At 43.7% G+C, this 27,199-nt stretch overlaps 1 protein-coding gene across 1 annotated transcript in view; it reads left to right on the top strand.

Moving 5' to 3' along the window:
• STK32B (serine/threonine kinase 32B) overlaps positions 1-27,199 on the top strand; it is a 414,607-nt gene that overhangs the window by 87,764 nt on the left and 299,644 nt on the right. Inside the window, exon 2 of the mRNA XM_044226223.1 lies at positions 13,125-13,180. Coding sequence (XP_044082158.1) covers positions 13,125-13,180 — 56 coding nt within the window. The remainder of the gene's footprint in view (positions 1-13,124; positions 13,181-27,199) is intronic.

Consider the following 27,199-nt stretch of genomic DNA (forward strand, 5'->3'; position numbering starts at 1 on the left):
TAACAGCAACATTCACATTGTCATCACTATTGTACTAATCTGCTAGGACCACCATAACAAAGCACCGCAGACTGGGGGCTTAAACAGTCACTTATTTTCTTCTAGTCTTGGAGGCTGAAAGTCCAAGATCAAGGTGTGGGTAGGGTTGATTCCCTCTGAGGCCTCTTTTCTTGGTGTGTAGATGGCTGTGTCCTCACACGGTCATCCCTCTGTGCCTGTCTGTGTCCTGCTCTCCTCTTCTTAGAAGGATTCCAGGCCTATTGGATTAGAATCTACCCCAATGACCTCATTTTAACTTAATCATATCTCTAAAGGCCCTGTCTCGAAATATGACTGTGTGATGTGCTGGATCTTAGGCTTCAACACATGGATTTTCAGGGAGCATGGTTCAGCCCATGACAATTACCATCATCATCAATCATGTCACCTGTGCCATCATCCTGTCATCTGTATCATGACCATTTATCGATCACTTAGTATGAACTGGGCTCTGGCCTAAAACTTTTCATGCACAATCTCATTGATTTCCCAACATGCCTATGACCTACATTTTTTCAGGGATGGAGAAGAGAAGTGCGGTCAACCCCCCATGATGCCTACTCAAGAAAGCAGCTCTCTCATGCCCTGGCTCTGCCAAAATGTCATAATCTCCTCAGTCTGTAGGCCAGGGGAGCCCCCATGCAGCCCATCAGCTTGCAAACCAGACCCATTATTCTGACTTATGTAATTTGGCATTCTCAGAGAGAATCAGTCCTGAACTTTTGACTACGTTCATGAGATGTCTGAATGAGCAAAATGTTTCACTGTGCTTATCAAGAGATGTGGGATCTCTGTTCTTTTCCTTAAAGCAATCGGCGTTTTCTTGGCCCTGAAGCTTCCTGATGTCATGTAAAGATGGTACTTTCCCTGCTCCCACCTCAAAGCCTCCCGAGTTCACCCCCATTCTAGTACTTACATGGTGTTTGCTTATCGTCTTGACAGGATGGTGTTTGGTTTGTTCCTGGCCCAGGGCCTGGAATAGAACCAGACCTCCAAAAAGTTCAGGAAGGAAATACAAAATAAATGGAAGATCTTGTGAACCCAAAGGGACACAAGAGGCCATGAGTATTAAGAGTGTCAATGAGGCTTCTCATCTCGTTATTGTAGTTTGTGTTAGGATAATAAAGGATCAATACTGTGTACATGCCCCTGTTTGTGCATGTGTGTGTATTTTAGGAGATACCACTACTTTTTAGGAGCTCCTGACAATAAATTCACCGTTTAACTGACTCCATACAAGGCAGAACTTTACAATGGCCCCTTCACCTTCTTACCTAACCCCCCTACTTCCATGATTATGTTACATTACCTTGTAAAAAGAGGATTGTCTAGATGGACCTAATTTAATCACATGAGCCTTCTAAAAGCTGAGGGATTTCTCCTGAGCAGCTGCTAAAAGGAAAGTAAGAGAGGTTTGGTGCATGAGAAGGATTTGATGCACTATTAGCAATCTCTAGATGCTCAGACCCAGGAAAGAAACAGGGACCCCCATCCTACAACCACAAGGAGCTGAGTTCTGCAAGTGTATCCCTAGGACTCCTCTCCCACCCTCAGACCTCACTACAGGCCCATCTCTTGTTCTTGTCCAGGCATGTTGCCCAGTGATCTGACTGCAGCCCTCTGCTCTTGCCTTGACATAGGCTGAGGGCCCTTTTTTGGCTTGTGATTGTCCAGTTGCTCCAATGCTATTTACTGAAAGGCCGTTTTTCCTCCACTGAGTTGTTTTTGCACTTTTGTCAAAAATCAGTTGGGCATATTATGTGGATCTATTTCTGGGGTCTCTGTTCTGTCCCATTTATGCATCTGTCTATCCTTCTTTCTATGTCACTCAGTCTTGATTTTTGTAGCTATGTAGTAGGTCTTAATATTGGATACAGTGAGTCCTCCTGCTTGATTGTTTTTTCTCAAGACTGTTTTAGCTATCCATGGCTAAAATACCCCACCCTCCCTTCTTGTCTTTTTTCTTTCCCCCCTGCCTCCTGCTGTCCCTTTTGACTTCACTGTCAGTAAGGTCATAGAGCAAACTGCTCCCAAACCAGTGGCTTACACCAGTGAGATGTGAGCATCCTTCTCCTCTGCAGGTTGGCTCTGTTGGTCTCAGATAGTCTCTCTCTCAGCTGTCTGGGGATTGGCTGGCTGTCACTCTGGGATGGCTTCTTCACCTGGGTACTGGGCTGCAGGTATTGCCAGTATGTCACTGTCCAGAAAGTCGACTGCCATGTTCCTTTGGTGGAGGTAGATAAGCAAGGGGGAAGCAGATGTATACAAGCACTTTGTCAAGCCTCGGCTTGAACCAAACCCAATATTATCCCACTGGCTCAGTCAATCCACATCCTATGGCTGAATGGGGAAATCAGTGGGTACAGAAGTGTGCTTGACCTTGTAAGCCAGAAGGTCACCTTGCAGAGGACTTGGGTACAGGGAGGGGTGGAAAATTGGGGCAATTAATGTTGTCAGTCTATTACATCCCCATCTCCTCCCTCTGTTCCTGCTTTCTGGGAGCTGCCCTGGACCTGCACCCTAACAGACCCTCCCTCCAGGCCAATTTCGCCATTAAAGATTTGGTCCCAGGAGTTCTAAGTGTCAAGTCTTGGTGTGGTGAATACCCAGCATACACACTGAGGACCTTTAAAATTTCTAGGACCTCAAATAAATGCCAATGGAGAATGTTTGCTTATGTTTAATGAGAAGATAAATCAAAACATAATCATCTGAGTCCAAATACTGGCTCCTTTATTTCTCCTGTCTGGCTAAGTTCCTTTCAGCGTTCATGGTGAATAAAGCAAATAGGCAGAACCAGTGTCCAGAGCACCTTTATCTCGGCATTGGGCTGTGGATTTGCAATACTGTCATCTGTGCAAAAGCAAAGGTAACAGACATTTTTGTGACTATCAGTTATCCCCTCCTCCCCATTCTACTGATCAGTAGGTGAGTTGAAAAATACCAGTAGACTCTAAACCACGAATTAGACCCCTAATCCTATACTGTTCTTTCCCTAAAAAGATCAGGAATGGATGACTTTGCCTATATGAAAAAGGGTCACTCTTTAAGTATTTGCAAGCTCCTCTTGGAAGCCTCACATTGAGAGCAGGCTTGGCCCTTACAAATAATTTAGTTGCATCTCTTTTTCCCAAGGTTGCACAGCTGGGAGTCAGTTTGAGAAGTGACCAAAGCCTGCCTCACCCAGAACTGGTTAGCTTTGATTCTACCCCACCAGGATAAAGAGCCAATGACACGATATTTCCAAAATATATTTTTGTTTCTATAACTCAGAAAGATACAGGTGTGTACATACAGGTATGCATGAATGTGGGCTCACTTGTTTGGTCAGCCAACCAGCCAGCCAGCCATCATTTATTGAACCTCTTCTCTGGGTGAGGAGCTGTTCTGGCTGCACTGGGGTGAATAGCATCCCTCCAAAATTCATGTCCCCCTGGAACCTCAGAATGTGACCATATTTGGAAGTTGGATCTTTGCAGATGTAATGAGTTAAGTTGAAGTCATACTGCATGAGGCCTTACTTTAATGACTATGGTCCTTGTTGGAAGAGGAGAAGAAAGATGGAGACAGGCAGAGTGGGGAGAGGGCCATGGGACAGCAGAGCCCGAGACTGGACTAAGACAGCCAGAAGCCAAGAAGGATTGCCAACAGGTTCTGGAAGCTGCAGGAGGCGAGGAAGAATCCTGCTCTAGAGCATTTGGAGGGAGCACAACCCTATCAGCACCTTGATTTCAGACTTCTGGTCTTCAGACCTGTGAGGGAGTGAATTTCTGTTGTTTAAAACCCCCACCCCGTTGGTGGCTCTTTATTATGGCGGCCACAGCAAACTGACCCACAGGACTGGAGGCAGCTGATGGTGTGAGGTAGCATTGCTTTCGAGGAACAGTTAGCCTAGTTCTTACTCTCCTCTCTCAGACACGTTTGACACTTTCTTTATCACGGATTCCACATTTCCACCAGCATCCAAATTAGCTTCTGTCCTGAGATTATTGCCATATAATATGTTCCTATATGAATTAGGCATGTGATTTCCTAAATGGTTATAGATACAGTGTTTATGCTGATAACAGTGCAGAGTGAAAGAAAAAAAAGGCTTTTGGGCTTTATGAAACACATTTATCAATGAGAAAACAAAACAGTTTTTAATGAGGCTAAAAGAAATGGTTGCAGCTCACTTTAGCTATCACTGTTGTCTACTCTGTGCTAGGGGTATAAGCAGGAGCGCACGATAAGTCTGTAGGAACTGTGGCCATAGCAGCCAGATTGGACGCTGGCCAGGGGCTTCATTCGTGTCTTCACCTGAATATGGGTCCTGGGTGTAACCATGGCTGAGACCTGCACTTGAGGGCAGAGGAACCAGGGATGAGGGAGGGTGACCGTCTGCAAAGGGAAGATCGTCCCTTTGGAGTAATCCTTTTCCCACCTCTGCTGAGGCCTGATGCATCCCTGCCCTGAGGACAGGTCCAGTGATCTAATGCATGAATCCCCCTACTCATTTTTTTCCACTTGCACCCAGGTCCTGCTGTTGCAGGGAGCTCATCCTGCTGATTCATGCCCTTGAGTTCCTGTTTTCTTGGAGCCTTTCCTGAAATCCCTTCTGCTCTTTACCTCCCTGGAGAAGTCTTATAATTCCTCCAACCCACACTCGGGATCTTGGGCTTTTGAAAACTTTTCTGGGCTTTCCCAGTAGCATGGAGCGCACCCGCCCGGGACTTGGTGCTTAGCCCTTCTACTGCTCCAGCGCCTGGATCCGAGTCTGCAGGACCTGGCTGGGTCCCTGATGGGCTGTGAGCTTTTGGTGAGCAGAGCCTGCCACCTCTGACCTCCCTGTTCCCATTAGGGTGGGCGTATCATAGACACAGGAGACGTGAGAACAGACCCGAGTCTAGTGTTGAGAATGTCCCTGCCTCTGTTTTCCACATATGGACAGGCTGGACCAACACCTCTGCACACTTGCTTGCTTGCTTCTTCCTTCCCTGGGTTGCTGGCTGATCACCCCACTCCATCTGGTTTTTTGTTTTGTTTGTTTGTTTTAGTAGACTTAAAAAAAAAAAAAAAAAGAAAGAAAGAAAGTTCAAGGTCCACAGCAAAATTGAAGGGGTGGTACAGACATTTCTCGTGTGCTTCCTGCTTCCACACATGCAGGTATTCCTGTCATCCACACCCCCACAGAGTGGTGCCTTTTGACAGCTGATGAGCCCACATGGACACATTGGCTCCCAGAGAGCACAGTTTATAGTAGGGTTCCCTCTTGGTGTGGAGCGTCTGGTGGGCTTGGACGAATGTATGACAGGTATCCACCATCAGAGCTTCCTACAGGGTATTCTTACTGCCTTAGAAATCCTCTGTACCCACTGCATCTCTCAGATGAACTTGCTTTTAGCAGGACTGATGCAACTGCTGGGATCCCGCATCCAGGGTGTGGCAGTTTTGACCCCCTGAGTTCACATCTAAATTTGGATCTTTCCAAGCAGCTTAAACAAACATCTCCAGACCAGTTTTTTTCCCCCTACTCTAAGCCCTCTAGCACTGTTGCATCGTGTTTAGAAAACCTCCCAAAGCCCTTACCGCAGCCCCGGGTGACCAGCTCCCCCACTTTTTTTTCTCCCCAAGCTGCACTCAGGCCAGCCTGGCCTGCCTGCTGTGCCTCCGGACTATCATGCACATTCCTGACAAGGGCCTTTGCACTTGCTTTTCCCTCTGCCTCCAATAACCATCCCCTGGATATCTTCGTGGAGTGTTCTTTCACCTTCTCAGATCTCCTCAATAGCCCTCTTCTTAGAAAGCCCTGCCCTGGCTATCCTGTCTAAAATAGCAGCTTCTCTCCCAACATAGTCACTGTCTAGTCCTCTACCTGGATGGGGGGAGTTGGCAGAATCATGGTCCCCAGAGATGTCCACACCTCCATCCTGGAACCTATGTATATAGTACATTACAGGGCGAAAGGGGCTTTGAAGGTGTGATTAAAGTAAGGACCCTGAGGAGGGGAGATGATCCCGGATTATCCATGTTGGCCTGTTGAAATCACAAGCATCCTTATGAGGAAAGAAGGGGGTGGGGGGTCAGAGAAGGAGATGTGTCCCTGGAAGCACAGGTTGGAGTGATGTGGGGCCATCGGCCAAGGAATGCAGCTTCTAGAAGTTGGAGAGGCCAAGGAACCAGTGATTCCCTAGAGCCTCAGAAGGGCCTCCACCTTGCTGAGCCCCTAGGGGTCACAGCTGAGTGAGAGCTGTGTCGGACTTCCGACCTCCAGAACTGTGAGATGATGAATTTGTATTTCAGCCACTTCGTCTGTGATGATTTGTTATAGCAACACGAGGAAACGAATACACATGGATTTATTTTTCTTCATAGAATAGACCACTGAGTTAGGGATTGGTGGGTTATTTGCCTTGGGTTCCAGAAGATCAGCTCCATGGACGGAAGGTCATTTTGTCTTCTGTTCACTGCTGGTCCCCAGGACCTGGGCCACGGCTAGGCATGCAGCAGACATGCATTCAACAAGTATGCATCCCCTCCATAGGTCTTAATTTTTTCACCCAATAAGTACTTTGGGAAGCCTGCTGCAGCCGGCTTACCCCTCCTATGTGTGTGGAGGTCAGTAATTCCTGTAAAGAAGGTGACCGCAGTTCCCAGTCCCTGAGGAGCCCCCTTTCTGTTCTCCCACCTCATTATCCAGTTCACTCATGCGTGTTCTCAGGTGTCTCGTGAGCGTGTATTGTGTTACCTGTCAGGTACCTGGGATTCGAGGAGGCACAGGGCTCAGCTCCATCCTCAAGGAGTCACCCGGATACCCCCCTTACCTATGTGCTGATGACAGACAAAACCAAAGCCAAATGATCACGGCCATTATGCACTAATTACAGAATAGTCTCATTCTAAGAAAAATCCAGCCAGATGAGCGTTACCCCTTTTTATTGAGGCACAAATCGAGATTCTAAGTTGCTAAGTGGACAGGCTGAAGCAGGGGTTTGGATCAATACTCTTAGGGTCACTCAAGGGTTTGGACTGATACTCTCTGAGTGGCTTCTGTTTGCTGAGTCAGCCTTTTGCTTGGTTGTTGCCCATGGCTCTGACCCTGACTTGGGGAGGTAGGCCTTACTACCCCCATTTTACTGATAGGAAAATCAAGGCTTGGGAAAGTGAATTTATTTGTTCCAGTCCACACTGACCAAAATGGTGAAGCAGGGCTTAAAGCTAGCCAAGGGGAACACCAAACCTTCCCTTCCACCTCTGACCCTTTCCATCTCCCCCATCTGTTCAGTCTCTTCCTACTGCCATCCCATGGCCAAAACCTCAAGTGCTTACAGGATTAGGCAAGAAATAGAGGTGCAGGGAGCTGGGCTGGTACAGACTGTGGTGAATCATAAGACTACTGCCTTTTGTCAAAGGACATCATAGGGCCAGTTTGGGCAGATCTTGAAATTTTTGAAATGATGTTGAGATTTTGGGGTGAAGTTTCCCACACGGGTGACGGATGGCCTGTGTGCAATCTGTGTGTGTGGCAGGGGAGTTATAAGGAAGGAACTCCCCGGTTTAGCTTTTCAGAGAGGTGAGAAAGGGGGCATTGGCTTGCTTTCTTTGCCTGGTGCCCACAATGCTTAAATGCATATATTCTTATGGGATTTCGATTGGGGGCTACCTTCCATTAGAGATTGTTTGAAGGAGTAATTAGTTCTCTTGAAAATTCACACTTGCCTCTGAGTATACTGCTTCCTGAAGATAGCACATTGAAAGAATGCTATGAATTGCCTTAGAAATAATTAGTCTGATGGAAATGAGAAGAGCCCACAGGCTTGAATGGCAGAACAACCAGATTTCCCCAGTGTGATAATCACCATCAATAAGTAATGGGAACTAATACAGCTTTAGCTGTGTCACCCTGTGATGTTTGGTCATGATTTAATGAGACTAGTGTTGTGTCATGGAGGTGAAAAATGGGGACAAGCCTCTCATGCAGAATACTCAGGATGATAATACCTACTCTTTGTAGCCTTTACTTCAGGGCCAGCACCGTTCTAAATATTTTACCTGTATGAATTTATTGCATGTGCACAACCACCGTCGGTAAACATTTGAGTACACCCATTTTGTAAGTGAAGAGGCAGGCACGGAGAAGTTAAGTGATTTTCCCGAGGTCACCCAGCCGGTCAGTAATGGAGTCAGTCTTCATATCCGGGTAGCCTGGCCCCTACGTTTATACCCCAGACACGTTTCTTCTTCTTCCTTTTAGTAAAATTTTGATGAGGCTGGAAATGCAACCATAAAATAGTTGGCGTTTACTAAATCTCTGTGTGGCTGGCTTTGTGTGTCAGATAGGAGTGCCTCTGGTTTCTAGTAATAGTAAGCTTGAGCCCCAGTGGTTTGAACAAATAAGATTTTTTTTTTTTTTTTGATAAGTCCAGAGGTAGGTGGTTCCTGGCATGGCTTCAAAGGCTTGACAACAGAGAGTGGTTTCTCTGCACCTATCTTGCCTCATAGTCACAAGATGGCTGCTATAGCTCCAGACATCGTATCCATATCTATTGTAGGAAGAGGCAGGAGGGTCAAAGAGCCACTCTACCTATAAATCCCTTTTCATCAGGAAAAAGAAATGCTTTCCCAGAAATACCCCCATAATCCTCTGCTCTCATTGACTAGGTCTGGGCACAGGATCACTGCCAGCAGCACAAATGTCTGGGAAAGTGGGATGCACAGTTGGCCCCTGACTGTCAGTATCACCAGGAACTTAGTAGGGATGCAAATTCTCTGGTCCCTCTGCAGAAACTAAGGAGTGGGGCCATGATCTGTCTTAAGAAGCCTCCAGGGATGAATACCACTGGATTAGACCAGTTGTGACTCATTACCTGGGGCTGGTCACATAGGTCCCTAAGCAGACCTGAGCTTTCTTAATTAGAGAAGCAGAGAGAGTTGAGCCCAGCGGGGTTGGGAGAGTTGCCCTTGCGGGGCAAGCAACCAGTTATTTAATGGCCCGTGTGTCATTTCCTTGTTCCTGTGACAGTCCTCCAGGTGGATGCCACTGCTGTCTTGTGTGGGTGAAGTCACTGGCAAGTGTGCCCCCTTGTTTCTACCTTCACAGCAAAATTGTCACAGTGTCACCCTTGTCAGCTTCCTCTGTGTCTTGTGTTCTGAACAGTGTCTCTTTAAAGAGTATACCTTGCCGTCCCCAAGTGTACCTTACCCTCCTCCTGGAGGAGTGAGTGTGACTTCTCCCAGTGGGCCAGGTTAATGATTTTAGAAACCTGTGGGTGACCAACTGTCGTGGTTTGCCCAGGACTGCATCACTGTCAGTGATAAAACAAGGTAGGTCCCAGGCAAACCACGATAAGGTGGTCACCCTAAGAAACTCACTGGTTAACCCTTCATGTCCCCCAGCCAAGACCTCTTGCTCTGGACCAACAACCTTATGTGACAGTGTAACTTCTAGACCTGTCTTTTGCTTGGCAAGCTCACTGAAGCCATTTCAAATGCTTACCAGCCAACTGTAAACCCTTCACTTATTCAAAGTGTGCTCATGTAGGCATTACTTATGTAAGTATCAGTATACCAGGCCTCAGGGAGATGCCAAATAAATGGAAAACACAGGCCATATGCTCAAAGTCATTTAAATCCAATCTAGTCCAATAAGCAAATAAACATTAAATGAGTACCTATTTGTCTCATATATTGTGTAAGAAGCCCGCAAGGAGGACACATTTTTGTAGGGGATAAGGATGAGAAAGACTACTTACAGCATTATAATACTAACTATTAAAATAATAATAGGTTTTGGGGTGCCTGGGTGGCTCAGTCGTTAAGGATCTGCCTTCAACTCGGGTCATGGTCCCAGGGTCCTGGGATGGAGCCCTGCATTGTGTTCCCTGCTTGGCGGGAGGCCTGCTTCTCCCTCTCCTACTCCCCCTGCTTATATTCTCTCTCTCTCTCTCTGTTAAATAAATAAATAAATAAAATCTTTTAAAAAAATGATAATGGGTTTTGGCATTTGCCAGTTGGCTGGGTAATTAATACCCCTCTCCAGTTAAGAGACAAGTCGGGGTGGGGGTGGGCAGTGGAGAGCCATGCTTTACCTGGGTTTGAGGTGTGTGGCCCAGGAGGGCACCAGCAAGGACTCCCTGATGCTGAAGCCCAGAATTAGCCAGACTCCCAGACTCTTCATGGCAACTCTGAGCTGCACAGTACCCTGCACATGCGGCTGGCCCTAAGAAGCTTCTGGGGAAAAGGGTCAGAGGAAAATCTTGCTCCCTGAAGACAGTTTGCAGAGAGATAACAGAACAAGCAGAAATACACTTTGTGATTCCTTGTCCGGCTCATACTACCTTTGATGGGGCAAGAGGCCATGGGTGTCCAGGGAAATAGGCCTCTTAGAAGAAACCAGATGGGATGGAGGATTGCTCCTCACCCCCTGGACAACCGCGAGGGCTTTTTCGGAGGACGCCGTGTCAGGCACTACTCTACACTTCTGTGGAAGGTAGTCACCGATGCTCCCACTTTACAGGTGGGGGAAGTGAGGCACACAGAGGCCCAGTGACTCATCCAAGGCTGTGGCAGGGCTGGCTTGTGGACCTAAGCACTCTGACTCAGGCTGGGTTCTCCTGATCGGTGGCCAGATCAGGAAGTCCAGAGACGGCATGAAGGAGAATGGGATGCATTGGGAGTGGGGAAAGTCTTCCTGAGAGAGCATGGGAGCCACGTGTCTAGGCCAGGCAGGAGCTGGGGTGTTGGGGAATGGCTTTCCAGGCCTGGGAAATCACAGCCCAGAGGAACAGCCCTGATGCTCCAGTGAGAATTTGGGGAAGCAGAGATGTTTGCTGCTGAGTGGGGGACAGCTGGCAAGCCCTCGGGGGCGTTGGGGTTTGCGAGACAATCTGCATAATTTCTTAGCTCACTGCTGGGCACATGGCAAATGCAGTCTAGATACCGTGTTTTTCTTTTCTTCTTTGACTTTTGGTGAGTGGGCAAGAAGTGAAAGCCCGGAATTTCTTTTCCTGGAAGGTTCTACACCAAGGAAAGCAAAGGTCAAGGAACCCAGGTTTTGCTAAGTTACCCATGAATGTTGCCTCTCTATTCTAAGCACGTCAGGCATTCGATGGCACCTTGGATTCTGACTTCCGTCTGTAGGGACGCAATTCAACATTAAGTGTCCTCCTGCTCGTACGTTTAAAACAGAGGCAACTAATTGTGTTCGTTCACTTCCCCACATACTCTCCCCCATAATGTAGTGAACTAATCAATTCACTTCATCTTTTATAAACGACATGCCTCTCCTAGTTATTGGGAACTGGCTGTAATTCAATCTAATTAAAAAATATTTACCGAACACTCATTATGGACCAGCAATTGTGCTTGGCACTGTGAATGTGGGGAACTGCTTTCAGTTGGCCCTTTAGTGACAAATTGCTGTTGAATCATCACTGTGTGCTGACACTGTGCTAGGTGCTGGGGACGCGGGGGACAAGCAGACATGTCCTTTGACTTCAGGGAGCTTAGCATCTAGTGGGGAAAAACGGATTTAAATCAAATCCGTGTACAATAATACAGAACAGTGTGTTTTGCAGGAGGGTCCCACAGCCCTGGGAGAGTGTAGTGGGAGGCAGACTCATCTGGAGGCTGAGAGCAGTTTTTTCTGGATGCAAAAGGGTGAAGAGGGAGCAGAGTTAGTGACTGTACAGCCAGGAGAAGAGCGTTAAAGGGGTGGAGAATGACTGTTCTAGGCACAAGAAAGAAGCTTGTGCATCTGGAGCTCAGTGGTGTGGGGAGCATGGTGGGGGGTGCAGTAGAAGTGGCAGCGGTCTGATTGTCTAAGAATTTGCTCATTTCCCAGAAAACAATGAGGGAGGATTGAAGGGTTGGGAGCAGAGGCTGAGCAAGGTGGGTTGCCTACAATAAGCACATTTTCTGGGATGGGAAGGTCAAGAGAGGATGGAGTACTGGACCACAGAGTGGCTACTGGTGGACAGAAGGGAGAGAGAGCCAAGAGGTACAGTGCACCTAACCAGATAAAGGGATAGCTAAGGGGTTGGGTGAGAGAGGGGTGTCAGATGAGTTTCTAGACTTTGAGTGCATGAGGTCAAATGCATGATGAAGTACTCCTCCTATGCTCCCCTTGACCTGTTGGGTTCAAGGTGGCTTTGAATCTTTTAAGAGTTGTTGTGAAGCAGGCGTCAATCAGTACATAAAGACTGGAGGCTAGAGAAGAGGTTCCTTGGAGAGTCATTGGCGGTTAGGTGCTGTTGGAAGCCTTTTTTGGAGCCAGCGTGAAAAGGAAGGTGGTAGATGGAGGCTTGATAGAATTCAGTATTTAGTGGTTGGGAGGATGAAGCTGAATGTGCACGAAGCATGAGCTGAAGCATGAACTGGCCTCCATAGAAGCCAAGCAGGTGCTTAAAAAGGACGAGCGACCATGTGCAAGGAGGACAGAAAGGTATCCATTGGATATAGTAACATGACTTGTTGGTCTGCTGCCCTGTAGGGTTGGGGCGGAAACCAGACCAGAGTAAGGCAGTAGAAATAGCAAGACTGGGGAGACCTCTGAGGAAAGGGAAGGCATGAGACAGGGCACTGCCAGGATGAGACTGAGGGATCATCATCGCCGTTCTCCAGTAGCTCACCATGCCCGGGCTAGACAGACATCCAAGCAGGAAAGACCCATGATATGGTCAGTGCATTTTAAGGTTCAGATACCATAAAGGAGACAGATTAACACCTTGGACCCTGAGACAGGTGAGCTGAGTGTGTAAGATCTGAGCATGTAAGATAAGAGGTAGGGGAAAGTCATCCTGGCAAAGGGAACAACAGTAAGTGCAAGAATTTGGTAACTCAAGTATCCAGATTTTTCTCTGTGATCCCTTCCCCTGGGCCCAAAAGATGTCTCTCATCCGATATACCCACTGGGGAGGTGTTGGGGGTGGGGCACAAAATGTGCTGAGAAGTATCCATTCAGTGGTGGAGTGCTGCCATGGCAGATGGAATGAATTGAAGCCAGAAGCCATTTGGAATACACGGGTAGGTACATAGGGAGAAATTCCAAGAACCAGTGCAAGGTTTGGCAAATCTGATTTGTTTCTTTCCCTCATTTTCTTTTGCAGTCAACTTTGACCATTTTCAGATTCTGCGGGCCATTGGCAAAGGGAGTTTTGGAAAGGTAAGGATGATGGATTTTTAAAAATTTCATTAACAAAATATAAAAGTCCCAACCCCTAGGGTCATGTACATGTGCGTGTCTGTGTCTGTTTCTATGTTGGTTGCCGGGCACTGGGAATTTCCTGTTTGACAGATTTCAGTTTGCCAAATTTGAAATGTGAAAGAAAGTTTGAATAGTTTCCTTTGGATCCACTATAATTTCATTTTGCAAATTAGGTTACCACGGCAGCCCTGGGTTAGGTGGATTACAATGGTAATTATTTCAAGATTGCTTATGCCGTTTCTTCCTTGAGGATCTAAATGAGGAAAGTGGAAAACAAAAGCCACAGATTTAGGAAACAGCCAACATCAACTCTTTCCTGCACTGTAGGCATTTTATAAAGAATTTTTATTGTGGAAAGAATCCTTGACATTAGATCTACCCTCAGAACAAATTTTTAAGTTTGCCATATATTATTGTTGACTATGAGTACAATGTTGAACAGCAGAACTCTAGAGTTTATCCAGTATCTTACATAGCTGGAACTTTATGCCCCTTGGTTAGTAACTCCCCATTTCCCTAGCTCCTCAGTACCCCACGACCACCATTCCTTTCTTTGATTCTAGGACTTTGATACTTATGACTTTTAAGATACTTTGTATATGTAGAAGCAGGCAGTATTTGTCTTTCCATTACTGACTTATTTCACTTAGCATGGCTTCCTCAAGATTCATCTGTGTTGTATTATAGAATTTGTATTGTAAAATTTCTTTCTCTTTTAAATGCTGAATCATATTTCATTATACCTATATACCACATTTTTAAAATTCAGTTGTCTGTTGTTGATGGCCATTTACATTGTTACCAAATCTTGGCTATTGTGACTAATGCTACAATGAATATAGGAGTACAATGATCTCTTCTCAAATCCGATTTCAATTATATTGGATAAACATCTGGAAGTGATGTTGCTGAGTTCATATGGCAGTTCTCATTTTAATTTTTTGAGGGACTGCCATGCTGTTTTCCATTGTGGGTACGCCATGTTACATTCCCACCATAGAAGCATTTTATATTATCCATTACATTCCCATAGAAACAGAGAGTGTGCAAGGGCTCTAATTTCTCTATATCCTTGCCAATATTTGTTGTCTTTTGTTTTGTTGTTGTTGTTTTGTTTTGTTTTTTGATAGTAGCCATCCTGACAGGTGTAAGGTGATTATATTATTGTATGTTTTTTTTTCCTTTATGTATTTGAGAGAGGGCATGATGGGAGGGGCAAAGGGAAAGAGAGAGAGAATCCCAAGCAGACGCTGCACCAAGCATGAAGTCAGATATGGGACTCAATCCCATGACCCTGAGATCAGGACCCAAGTCAAAACCAAGAGTCAGAAGCTTAACTGACTGTGCTACCCAGGTGCCCACTTACTGTGATTTTGATTCGCATTTCCCTGATGATTAGTCCTACTCATCATGTTTTAACATACATGTGAGCCATTTGTACATCTTGTTTGGAGAAACACCTATTCAAGTCCGTAGCCCACCTTAAAATCAGATTCTTACTTTTAATTTTTTTTTTTTTTTTTACTATTGAATTGGAGGAGCTCATTACATATTTGGAGATGACCCCCTTATCAGATATCTGGCCTCTGAATGTTTTCTCCCATGCTGTAGGTTGTCTTTATATTCTGTTGACTATTTTCTTTGCTGTTCAAGAAGCTTTTTAGTTTGGTGTACTTGTTTATTTTTGTTACTGTGTTTTTGATGTCATACCTATGCAATCATTGCTAAGACCAATGTCATGAAGCTTTTTTTTTTTTTTTTAATGTTTCCTTCTAGGAAGTTTATAGTTTTAAGTCTTAGCATTTAAACCTTTAACTCATTTTGAGTTGACTTTTGTGTGTGGTGTGAGATAAGGGTTCAAGTTCATTTGTCTGCGTTTGGATATCCAGTTTTCCAGCACCATTTGTGGAGAGACTGCATTTACCCACTGTATATTCTTGGTACCCTGGTTAAAGATCAGTGGACCATATATGCATGGATTTTTTTTTCTGGGATCTTTATTATGTTCCATTGGTCTCTATGTCTGTCTTTATGCCAGCACCATTTGTTGTTCTGATGACTGTAACTTTGTAACATAATTTGAAATCAGCTATGTGTGGTGTTACCAACTTTGCTCTTGCCCAAGACTGATTCAGTTGTTTGTGATCTTTCATGGTTCCATATGATTTATAATTTTTTCTATTTCTGTAAAAAAATGCCATTGGGATTTTGATGGGGATTGCATTGACTCTGTAAATTGCTTTGGGTAGTATGGACATTTTGATAATAGTAAGTCTTCCAATCCATGAAATGGATGCCTTTCCTTTTGTTTGTGTCTTAATTTCTTTTGTCAAGGTTCTGTTATTTTCTATATATCAGTCTTTTACTTTCTTAGTTAAATTTATTCCTAAGTATTTATTCTTTTTGATGCTATTATAAATAGGACTGTTTCCCTAATGTCATTTTCAGATAATTCATTATTAGACTATGGAGACACAGCTGATTTTTGTGTATTGATTTTGTATCCTGCAACTTTACTGAATTCATTCATTCAACTCCCCCCCCCCATCCCAGTGGCATCTTTAGGATTTTTTATATATTAGATTATATCAGCTGCAAACAGGGACAATTTTACTTTTTTTCCAATTTGGATGCCTTTTATTTTGTTTTCAACTAAATACTCTGGCTTGGACTTCCAGTACTATGTTGAATAGAAGTAGGGATAGTGGGTATCCTTGCCTCATTCCTGATCTTAAAGGAAACTCAGTTTTTCACTATAATGTTAATTGAAGGCTTTTCATATATGACCTCTCTTGTATTGAGGTAATTCCCTTCTATTCTTACTTCGTTGAGGATTTTTATCATGAAAGTGTTCTTTTGTCAAGTGCTTTTTCGGCCTCTGTTCAGATGATCATGTGATTTTATCTTTTATTTTGTTACTGTGGGATATCACATAAATTGATTTCCATATGTTGAAACATCCTTATGCCCCAGGGATAAGTTGCATTTGCTCATGGTGTGTGATCCCCTAAAGTGCTATTGATTTGATTTGCTAGTAGTTTGCTGAGGAGTTTTGCATCCATATTCACCAGATAGATTGGCCTGTAGTTTGTTTTCTTGTGTCTTTCTCTGCCTGGCTTTGTTAACATGGTCCTTTCAGGCCTGTAACATGAGTGGTTGTGTTCCCTCCTCTTCGGTTTTTGGGAAGTATTTGAGAAAATTGGTATTAATTCTTCCTGAAATGTCTGGTAAAACATTTTGGTAAAATTCCACAGTGAATCCAACTGTCTTGGGCTTTTTTTTTTTTTTTTTTTTTGGTGGTGTTGTTGTTGGGAGCTTGGTTTGTGGAAAGTACTTATTTGTAATCCTCAACTGTTTCCAGTGACAGGCTCTTGGAAACAATGAAAAGAAGGCAAGGACTTTTAGAGAATAAGAAGGAGCCCCCTAGCCGAGCCTGTCTGTTCCCACTTACTCAGAAATCTCCTTTGGTAATATTTGCTTTGGTTACATACTGAATGTCAGATATCCTTATATCCTCAAGTAAATATTATTTCTATTATAGAAGTGGAAGAGCCTAGACAGAAATACTTAGACTTGGTGACTCCAAAGGATGGAGTGGCCCACCCATGGTCACACAGGCAGGAAGTGTCCCAGCTGGGATTTGAACCAAGGACTGATGACCAGGCACCTGCCGTTTTAACAATCCCACACTCTTAATTAGACCATTCACAATTCATAGAGTTAAACTGAGATAGTGATCTAAGAAGTTGCATAGAATCAGCCGTCCCTCCTTTGTTCCCACCATTCCTTTCATTTTCTCCTCCCCTTCTCCCTCTCTTTTCTCCCTCCCTCCCATCCTTCCTCCCTCTGTTCCTTCCTTCCTACCTTCTTTCCTTCCTTTATCTTTTCTTTAGTTCTTTTGTTAATTCAGTCCTTGAATACTGAGTGCCTACCCAGTGCTAAGCACTAGACTTTGATCCAGTAGTAGACCTGAGTGTTTTTCTTTACATTTAGAAGAGAGATGACAAACAGGTAAATATGTATATTTATGGTAATTACAGAGTAATAAGTACATTAAACTGTAGGAATGTGGGGGGTATGGTGTTCTGGGAGGTAGTGGCAGAAAGAGGTTTATAGAGCTGAGCTGTCATAGGCAGAAAGAGGTTGCTGATTTATAGAGCGGAGCTGTCATAGCTGAGCTACTAACCACATGTGGATATTTAAATTTAAGTTAATTAACGTTAAAGAAGATGATAAACATTTAGTTCCTCAGGCACACTAGCCACAGTTTAAGTGCTTAGTAGCCATATGAGGCTGGGGCTACTAGACCAGAGAGCTCAGATTATAGGTCATTTCCATTATCCTAGACATTTCTGCTGGCCAGTGCTCACAAAGAGGGTGACAGGGTGCCCTTGGTGGTAAGATGCTATGTGAGCAGAAACCTAACAGAAGTGAAGGAGGAAGGCAGATTCCAGGTAGGGAAGAGCAAGTGCAAAGGCTCTGTAAGGGAGGGTGGTCAGTAGTTTTTAGGAGCTTTAAGGTGGGGAGAATGGCAGGAGAGGTCAGTGATGTCCACAAGGACCAGATCACATAGGACCTAGTCTGCCATGTTAAAGATTGAGAAGGGAAGGCCCTGGGAAGTTCTGACCTCAGGAATAACATAATCTATTTGTGAAGTGCATAGTAGGTCACCTTGGCTGCCATGCCGTGAGTAGCCTGTGTGGGGCCAAGGACACGTTGAAGTGATTGACGATTTGTATTATCAAGTGAATTGGGTTGCTTGTTAATTTAACAGACATGTGCTACATTAGATATTGTGTTCCTGACAGGACTGGTGGCTTCCTGAGGGCAGAAATCTTATTGAAAAAGCAGGTAGGAGAAATTGAAAATTATGGTATGGTGTGTGATGGTTAATCTTATGGGTTTTATGGCTAAGCAGCGGTACTCAGATATTTGGTCAGACACCAGACTAGATATCCCTGTGAAGGTAGTTTTAAAATAGATTAGCATTTAAGTCTGTAGATTTTGAGTAAAGCAGATGACCCCCACCATAATGTGGGTGGGCCTCATCCAATCAGTCAAAAGTAAGAGAAGGACTGAGAGTCCCCTAAGGAAAAAGGAATCCTGCCTCCAGGTGGCAACCCCAACTCCCCTAGGTTTCCAGCCTGCTGGCCTGCCCTGCAAATTCAGACTTGCCAGCCACAGTTGTGGAACCAATTCCTTAAAATAAATCTGTCTTTTCCTGTCTCCCTGTCTCTTTCTTATTCAGTGGTTCTGTCTCCCTGGAGATTCCCAATTACCACATGGTACAATAAGAAAGACAAGAGTGTGTATAAGCTTCAGCCATGGTGGGGAGAAGGAGGGTTTGGGAAGCACTTACTAGCAAGAGGCCAGAGCACAAATAAAGCCCTAGGAAACTGTTTCAGGTTCATTTATTCTGCTTTGGGCACTTTGAACCCAATCTAACTTAGTGAAAGATTATTCAGAAATAGTACTTTATTTTTTTATTGTTATGTTAATCACTGTAAAATACATCATTAGTTTTTGATGCAGTGTTCCAAGATTCATTGTTTATGTACAACACCTAGTGCTCCATGTAATACATGCCCTCTTTAATACCCACCACTAGGCTCACCCCTCCCCCAATCCCTTCCCCTCTAAAATCCTCAGACAACAAATGAAATAAAAGGTATTCAAATAAGCAAAGAAGAAGTCAAACTTTTCTCTCTTCTCAGATGACATGAACCTTTATGTGGAAAACCCAAAAGACTCCACCCCCAAATTATTGGAACTCACACAGCAATTCAGTAATGTGGCAGGATACAAACTGAGTGCACAGAAGTGAGTTGCTTTCCTATACACTAGCAATGTAACTGTAGAAAGAGAAATCAGGGAATTGATTCCATTTACAATAGCACTAAAACCATAAGTTACCTGGGAATAAATCTAACCAAAGAGGTAAAGGACCTGTACTCAAGGAACTACAGAACACTCATGAAAAAAATTGAAGAAGACATGAAAAGTTGGAAAAACATTACATGCTCATGGATCAGAAGAATAAACATTGTTAAAATATCTGTGCTGCCCAGAGCAATCTATACTTTCAATGCCATCCCGATCAAAATACCAGTAGCATTTTTCAAAGTGCTGAAACAAACAGTCCTAAAATTTGGAACCAGAAAAGACCTCAAATCGCTAAGGAAATATTGAAAAAGAAAAACAAAGCTGAGGGCATCACGTTGTCTGATTTCAAGCTTTACTACAAAGCTGTGATCACCAAGACAGCATGGTATTGGCACAAAAACGGACACAAAGACCAATGAAACAGGGTAGAGAGCCCAGATATGGATCTGCGACTCTATGGCCAAATAGTCTTCGACAAAGCAGGAAAAAATATACAGCGTAAAAAAGACAGTCTCTTCAATAAATGGTGCTGGGGAAATTAGACAGCTATATATAGAAGAATGAAGCTTGACCATTCTCTTACACCATTCACAAAGATAAACTCAAATTGGATAAAAGACCTCAACATGAGGCAGGAATCTATCAAAATCCTAGAGGAGAATATAGGCAGTAACCTCTTCGACATCCGCTACAGCAACTTCTTTCAAGACATGTCTCCAAAGATAAAGGAAACAAAAGGGAAAATGAACCTTTGGGACTTTGTTAAGATCAAAAGCTTCTGCAGAGCAAAGGAAACAGTCATAAAAACAAAGAGGCAACCCACGGAATGGGAGAAGATATTTACAAATGACACTACAGACAAAGGGCTGATATCCAAGATCTATAAAGAACTCCTCAAATTCAACACTCAAAAAACAGATAATTACATCAAAAAATGGGCAGAGGGCGTGAACAGACACTTCCCCAATGAAGACATACAAATGGCTAGCAGGCACATGAAAAATTGTTCATCATCATTGGCCATCAGGGAAATTCAAATCAAAACCACATTGAGGTACCATCTTACACCAGTTAGAATGGCAAAGGTTAACAAGGCAGGAAGCAACAAATGTTGGAGAGGATGTGGAGAAAGGGGGACCCTCTTATACTGTTGGTGGGAATGAAAGTTGGTGCAGCCACTTTGGAAAACAGTGTGGAGATTCCACAAAAAAATGAAAAATAGAGATACCCTATGACCCAGCAATTGCACTACTGGGTATTTTCCCTGAAGATAAAGATGTAGTGAAATGAAGGGCCATATATACTCCAATGTTCATAGCAACAATGGCCACAGTCACCAAACTGTGGAAAGAGCCGAGATGCCCTTCAGCACACAAAGAGATAATGAAGATATGGTCCATATACATGATGGAGTATTACTCAGCCATCAGAAAGGATGAATACCCAACTTTTGTATCAACATGGATGGGACTGGAGGAGATTATGCTGAGTGAAATAAGTCAAGAGGAGATAGTCACTTACCATATGGTTTTACTTACTTGTGGAGCATAAGAATAACATGGAGGACATTAGGAGAAGGAAAGGAAAAATGAAGGGGAAGAAATCAGAAGGAGAAATGAACCATGAGAGACTAGACTCTCAGAAATTGTACTTTAGATGTGACCAGTGCCTCTTTGGAAGTCATGTCGTAACCCACACTCCTGCTTTTGTTCTGGAGTTCATCCACCTCCAGGGCCCCCTTTCCTTAGCTCATGCTTCAGGGCATGCCTGAGGAGGGAGGGTGACCAGTTCCCCAGGCTTGGACTATGGGGTAGAATGTCACTGAGGTTTGTGTTGTGTGATGGGGGAAGACACATGGTTCTTCTTCAGACTGACACATGGGTCACAACCCAGTTCCCAGATGCATCTCTCGACTCCTTCCTAGCCTGTCCCCACGTCCCAGCACACCGTCCCTCAGCATTCCCTGCCTTCACCTTGGCCAGAGCAGGACCAGCCTCTGGGTCCCCCTCCTTCCTTTCTTTCCTGTGCTTCTTAAAGTTGAGGCAGGTGTGGCTGGGACTGAGCTGCCAGAATCCCCAGAAGTCTGGGGAACTGAGGAAGGCCCTGGCGTTCCTGCTGCCCTTCCACATGCAGGCCCTACAGTGCTGTGCTCTTCCCTTTCTCTCAAATCTTAACAAATCTTTCCTTCCTTCTGTCCCCAACTTCTGAAAATCTCAGAAGAGGCCCCAACCTGGCCTCTTCGCCCATTAAGACCTTTCTCAGAAGGTACCTTGTTGAATCAGTATGTTGTACACCAGAAGCTAATGCAACATTGTGTGTCAACTGTACTGAAATGAAAAAGAAAATTAAAGAAAAGTTACCTTAAATGAGTAATTGACCTTCTTCATTGCCAGCCTGGCCCCCACCAGCCAGGCTGCTGGGGTGTCAGTGATGGTTTTCCCTTGAACCAAATTCTCTATCTACTCCACCATTAACCTTCCCCACCTGACCAGGTTGAGCTGAATCTGGGATGGGTGCGCTAGGGCTGACAGCTCCATCCATGGTCTGTGTTGACACGGAACAGCTCATCCTTATGCAATATCCTCCAGCAAACAAGAATTTACCCTGGGATGGTTACTACCTCTGGGACATCAGCCAGCAAGGGTTTGTGGGTGCACAGACGCTCGGGTGTCAGGCACACAGGGGTGCAAATGACAGCATTGTAGGGTCCAAGCCTCTGTTTGCTCACATGTAAAATGGGCATGTCGGTGTCTTCCATGTCAGGCTGCATGAGACCTAAATGAGGTGGCACAGCCCAGAATTTGAAGTTCTGCTTGGTAGACAGTGACCCCTCAGTGCTTGGTACTTTTCCCTGAGGCAGCAGGAAGTCAGGTAAGGGAGGCTTTTACCAAGTGTGGTTTGTTTTTGTTTTTGTTTTGTGAGAAAGAAAGAGAGAGCATAAGTTTATGCGGGAGGAGCAGAGGGAGAGAGAAAATCTCAGGCAGACTCCGTGGTGAGTGTGGAGCCCAATACAGAGCTCCATCTTACAATCCTAAGATTATGACCTGAGGTGAAATCAAGAGTCAGACACTTAACCGACTGAACTGTCCAGGTGCCCCCCAAATGTGCTTTTTTGGAAGTAGGTGACATGCACTGTTCTTGCATGAAGAGTCCTTTTTTTTTTTTTTTAAGATTTTATTTATTTGACAGAGAGAGATCACAAGTAGGCAGAGAGGCAGGCAGAGAGAGAGAGGAGGAAGCAGGCTCCCTGCTGAGCAGAGAGCCTGATGCGGAACTCGATCCCAGGACCCTGAGATCATGACCTGAGCCCAAGGCAGCGGCTTAACCCACTGAGCCACCCAGGTCCCCTGAAGAGTCCTTTGTTTGGGCATAAGTGTGGCATTGGGGCAGGTAGGTACACTTACGTTCCCAGAACATCTCACCGTTCATGACCTCTTTCCTTGTTGACAAATGGCGGGCCAGGCTTGGCAAGGCTCCTGATTTTACATAGCCCTCCTCCTCTTGGTAAGCCATCTAGCTCTGGCTCTAACAGAACCCTTGTCGTTGTGGTTTCTCTTAGTTTTCTCATCCCTGTGTCTTGTTATTGGCAGCTTCTGATATAAAACCAACCAATCAGGGGCTGATATAAAACCAAGCAGCTTTGGTTTGTTACTTCCTTTCTTTTATTCCCTCTTTTATTTGCTCCTCTATGCTCCTGCTTACCTCACCTGCCTGCCCTCATACAGTGGATCAGTTTGTTCTGGGCCCTGTTCTAGGTTCTGAGGTCACAGAAATGAACCAGATGTGGTGCCTCCTTTTGGGGATCTCTTACATACACGGAGGAGGCAGAGAAAGAAACAGATAACTGAAGTCCAGTCTGAAGAACACTGACAGTGAGAAGCCCAGGAGATTCGTGTGTATGGGGTGGATTTGGAGGAACTGAATTCAGACTTCAAAAAGTACCCATATACACTATGGAGTATTATGCCTCCATCAGAAAGGATGAATACCCAACTTTCGTAGCAACATGGACAGGACTGGAAGAGATTATGCTGAGTGAAATAAGTCAAGCAGAGAGAGTCAAATATCATATGGTTTCACTTATTTGTGGAGCATTAACAAATAGCATGGAGGACAAGGGGTGTTAGAGAGGAGAAGGGAATTTGGATAAACTGGAAGGGGAGGTGAACCATGAGAGACTATGGACTCTGAAAAACAATCTGAGGGGTTTGAAGTGGCGGGGAGTGGGAGGTTGGGGTACCAGGTGGTCGGTATTATAGAGGGCACGGATTGCACTGGGTGTGGTGAAAAAATAATGAATACTGTTTTTCTGAAAATAAATAAATTGAAAAAAAAAAGAAAAATGCAAAAAAAAAATAAAAGTACCCTTTCCCTAAGGGTCAGGGTTGACTGGATGTGTGTTAATATTTTCTAACACTTTAATAGGAAAATTTACAAAAATACAGCCAAGTTGAAAGAATGTCATAGTAAGCATCCATATCCACCATGTCCATTCTACCATGAACATTTTATCAAACTTATTTTGTGAAATTCCTATCCTTCTATTTATTAATCCATGTTACCTTTTATTCATTTTATAGTAAATTGCAAATATCTGTACCCTTCCCCTAAATATTTTAGCAAAAAGATTCATCTAGTTTTTCTTGGTGTAAAGAGTACATACAGTACAATGCACAAATATTACATTTGCATTTGCTGACTTTTGAGGAATGCATATATCTGTGTAATTTGCACCTCCCCAAAGATATAGAAGATTACTGTCATCCAGAATTCCCCTGTTGAGACTTTCCAGTCAAAACTCATCCTCATCCCAACCACACTTCCTCCATAGAGGAGGTCTCCCTATTTTAGAACCTAATGTAAATGGATTCCTACATAAGCGATCTTTTGTGTAATGCTTCTGAGTATTTTGTACACATAATAATTTTGGAGCCTAATGTTCTTGAGTTTCATCTAGCAACAGGTTCTTTCCTTTTCATTGATAATAGTATTACGTTCTATTACTATATCAGTTGGTAATCTATTTTCATCGTAACAGACTCCAGGACTGTTCCTAGTTGTTGTTTCTTATTTTTTCTGTTCCTAGGTTTTACTGGTTTTTTTTTTTTCATGAAGTTGCTGCAAAAATTTATGTTGTCTTTTTTTCATAAGCATATGACCTCATATGCTTAAATAAATATTTAGGATTGGAATTGCTGGATCGTAGACTGGGTGTATGTTGTTTTGTGCAAAACAGCCCAAAGGTTTTCCAAGATGGTTGTGCCATTTTATACTACTCCTAAAAGATCCTCGTTTCACACCCTTACCAACAGATTTTCACTTTCACTCTTCTGATGGGTGTTCAGTGGAATCTCAGTGTAACTTGAATGAGTACTTCCTGATGACTAATAATGATCAACATTTATTTCATGTGCTAATGGCCAGTCACGTATCTTCCTTTGTGGAGTTTCTGTGCAAAGCTTTTGCCATTAAAAAGAAAAGGCTATTTGTTTTTTCCCCCACTTTTCTAAACATCTTTATTGCATTTGTTTTGTTAGAGAAATTTATTGAGATATAATTGACATATAACATTGTGTAAGTCTACAGTGTAAGTATTACGTGGAACTACTGGTAAGTATTACCAGTGGAACAGAGTAGAGAGCCCAGATATGGACCCTCAACTTTATGGTCAAATAATTTTCAACAAAGCAGGAAAAAATATACAGCATAAAAAAGACAAGTCTCTTCAATGAATGGTGCTGAGAAAATTGGACAGCTATGTATAGAAAAATGAACCTCGACCATTTTCTTACACCATACACAAAGATTAACTTGAAATGGATAAAAGACCTCAACCTGAGGCAGGAATCTATCAAAATCCTAGAGGAGAATATAGGCAGTAACCTCTTCGACATCCGCCACAGCAATTTCTTTCAAGACATGTCTCCAAAGACAAAGGAAACAAAAGGTAAAATGAACTTTTGGGACTTCATCAAGATCAAAAGCTTCTGCACAGCAGAGGAAACAGTCAAAAAAACAAAGAGGCAACCCACAGAATCGGAGAAAATATTCGCAAATGACAATACAAACAAAGGGCTGATATCCAAGATCTGTAAGGAACTCCTCAAACTCAACCCACACAAAACAGATAATCACATCAAAAAAATGGGCAGAAGGCATGAACAGACACTTCTCCAAAGAAGACATACAAATGGCTAACAGACGGGGTGCCTGGGTGGCTCAGAGGGTTTAAGCCTCTGCCTTCGGCTCAGGTCATGATCCCAGGGTCCTGGGATCCAGCCCTGCATCGGGCTCTCTCCTTGTTGGGAAGCCTGCTTCCTCCTCTCTCTCTCTGCTGCCTCTCTGCCTACTTGTGATCTCTCTCTGTCGAATGAATAAAATCTTAAAAAAAAAAAAACAACAACAAATAAACAAACAAACAAAAAAAAACAAATGGCTAACAGACACATGAAAAAATGTTCATCATCACTAGCCATCAGGGAAATTCAAATCAAAACCACATTGAGATACCACCTTACACCAGTTAGAATGGCCAAAATTAAGACAGTAAACAACAAGTGTTGGAGAGGTTGTGGAGAAAGAGGAGCTCTCTTACACTGTTGGTGGGAATGAAAGTTGGTGCACCATTTTGGAAAACAGTGTGGCGATTCCTTAAGAAATTACAAATAGAGCTCCCCTATGACTCTGCAATTGTGCTCCTGGGTATTTACCCCAAAGATACAGATGTAGTGAAAATAAGGGCCACCTGTACCCCAATATTCATAGCAGCAGTGGCTACAATCACCAAACTGTGGAAAGAACCAAGCTGCCTTTCAATGGACAAATGGATAAAGAAGATATGGTCCGTATATACAATGGAGTATTATGCCTCCATCAGAAAGGTTGTATACCCAACTTCTGTATAACATGGGTGGGACTGGAGGAGATTATGCTGAGTGAAATAAGTCAAGCAGAGAGAGTCAATTATATGGTTTCACTTGCTTGTGGAGCATAAGGAATAACAAAGAAGACACTGGGAGATGGAGAAGAGAAGTGAGTTGGGAGAAATCAGAGCTGGAGACAAACCATGAGAGACTATGAACTCCGAGAAACAAACTGACAGTTTTGGAGAAGGGGTGGGAGGCTGCAGTGAACCTGGTGGTGGGTATTATGGAGGGCACATATTGCATGGAGCATTGGGTGTGGTGCATAAACAATGAATTTTGGAACGCTGAAAAAATAAAATAAAATAAAAATAAAAACAAATGGTTCTGGGAAAACTGGATAATCACATGCAGAAAAATTTAACTGGATCCCTATCTTACACCACCCGCAGAAATTAACTTGAAATGGATTAAAGATTGATACATAAGATTTGATAGTATAAAACTCTTAGAGGAAAACATAGGGAAAAGTTTCCTTGACATTGATCTTGGCAATGGTTTTTTGGGTATGATACCAAAAGCAAAGAAACATAAACAGAAATCAATGAGTAAGACTACATCAAATTTAAAAAGCTCCTACACAGCAAAAGAAACAGTCGACAAAATGAAAAGGTGACCTACAGAATTGGAGACCATATTTGCAAATCACATATCACAAAAGGGGTTAATATGCACACTATATAGGAAACTCCTACAACTCAGTAACAACAACAACAAAATCCTATTCAAAAAGGACAAGAGGTGGGGCGCCTGGGTGGCTCAGTGGGTTGGGGCCTCTGCCTTCGGCTCAGGTCATGGTCCCGGGGTTCTGGGATCGGGCCCCACATCGGGCTCTCTGCTCAGGGGGGAGCCTGCTTCCTCCTCTCTCTCTGCCTGCCTCTCTGCCTACTTGTGATCTCTGCCTGTCGGGTGAATAAATAAAATCTTAAAAAAAAAAAAAAAAAAGGACAAGAGGAAATAAATAATCATTTTTTTCTGAATATTACATGCAGATGGACAATGGGTTCCTGAAAAGGTGCTTAAGTAATCATCAGGGAAATGCATATTTATAATAAGTAAAATGAGATATTACTCACTCATGTTGGGTTGATTATCATGAAGACAAAAGATAACAAGTATTGGTGAGGATGTGGGAAAAGAGAACCCTCTTGCAGTTGGTGGGGATATAAAT

The sequence above is a fragment of the Neovison vison genome, chromosome 11 (genome assembly GCF_020171115.1).
Source record: "Neovison vison isolate M4711 chromosome 11, ASM_NN_V1, whole genome shotgun sequence".
In the NCBI taxonomy this organism is placed as follows: Eukaryota; Metazoa; Chordata; class Mammalia; order Carnivora; family Mustelidae; genus Neogale; species Neogale vison.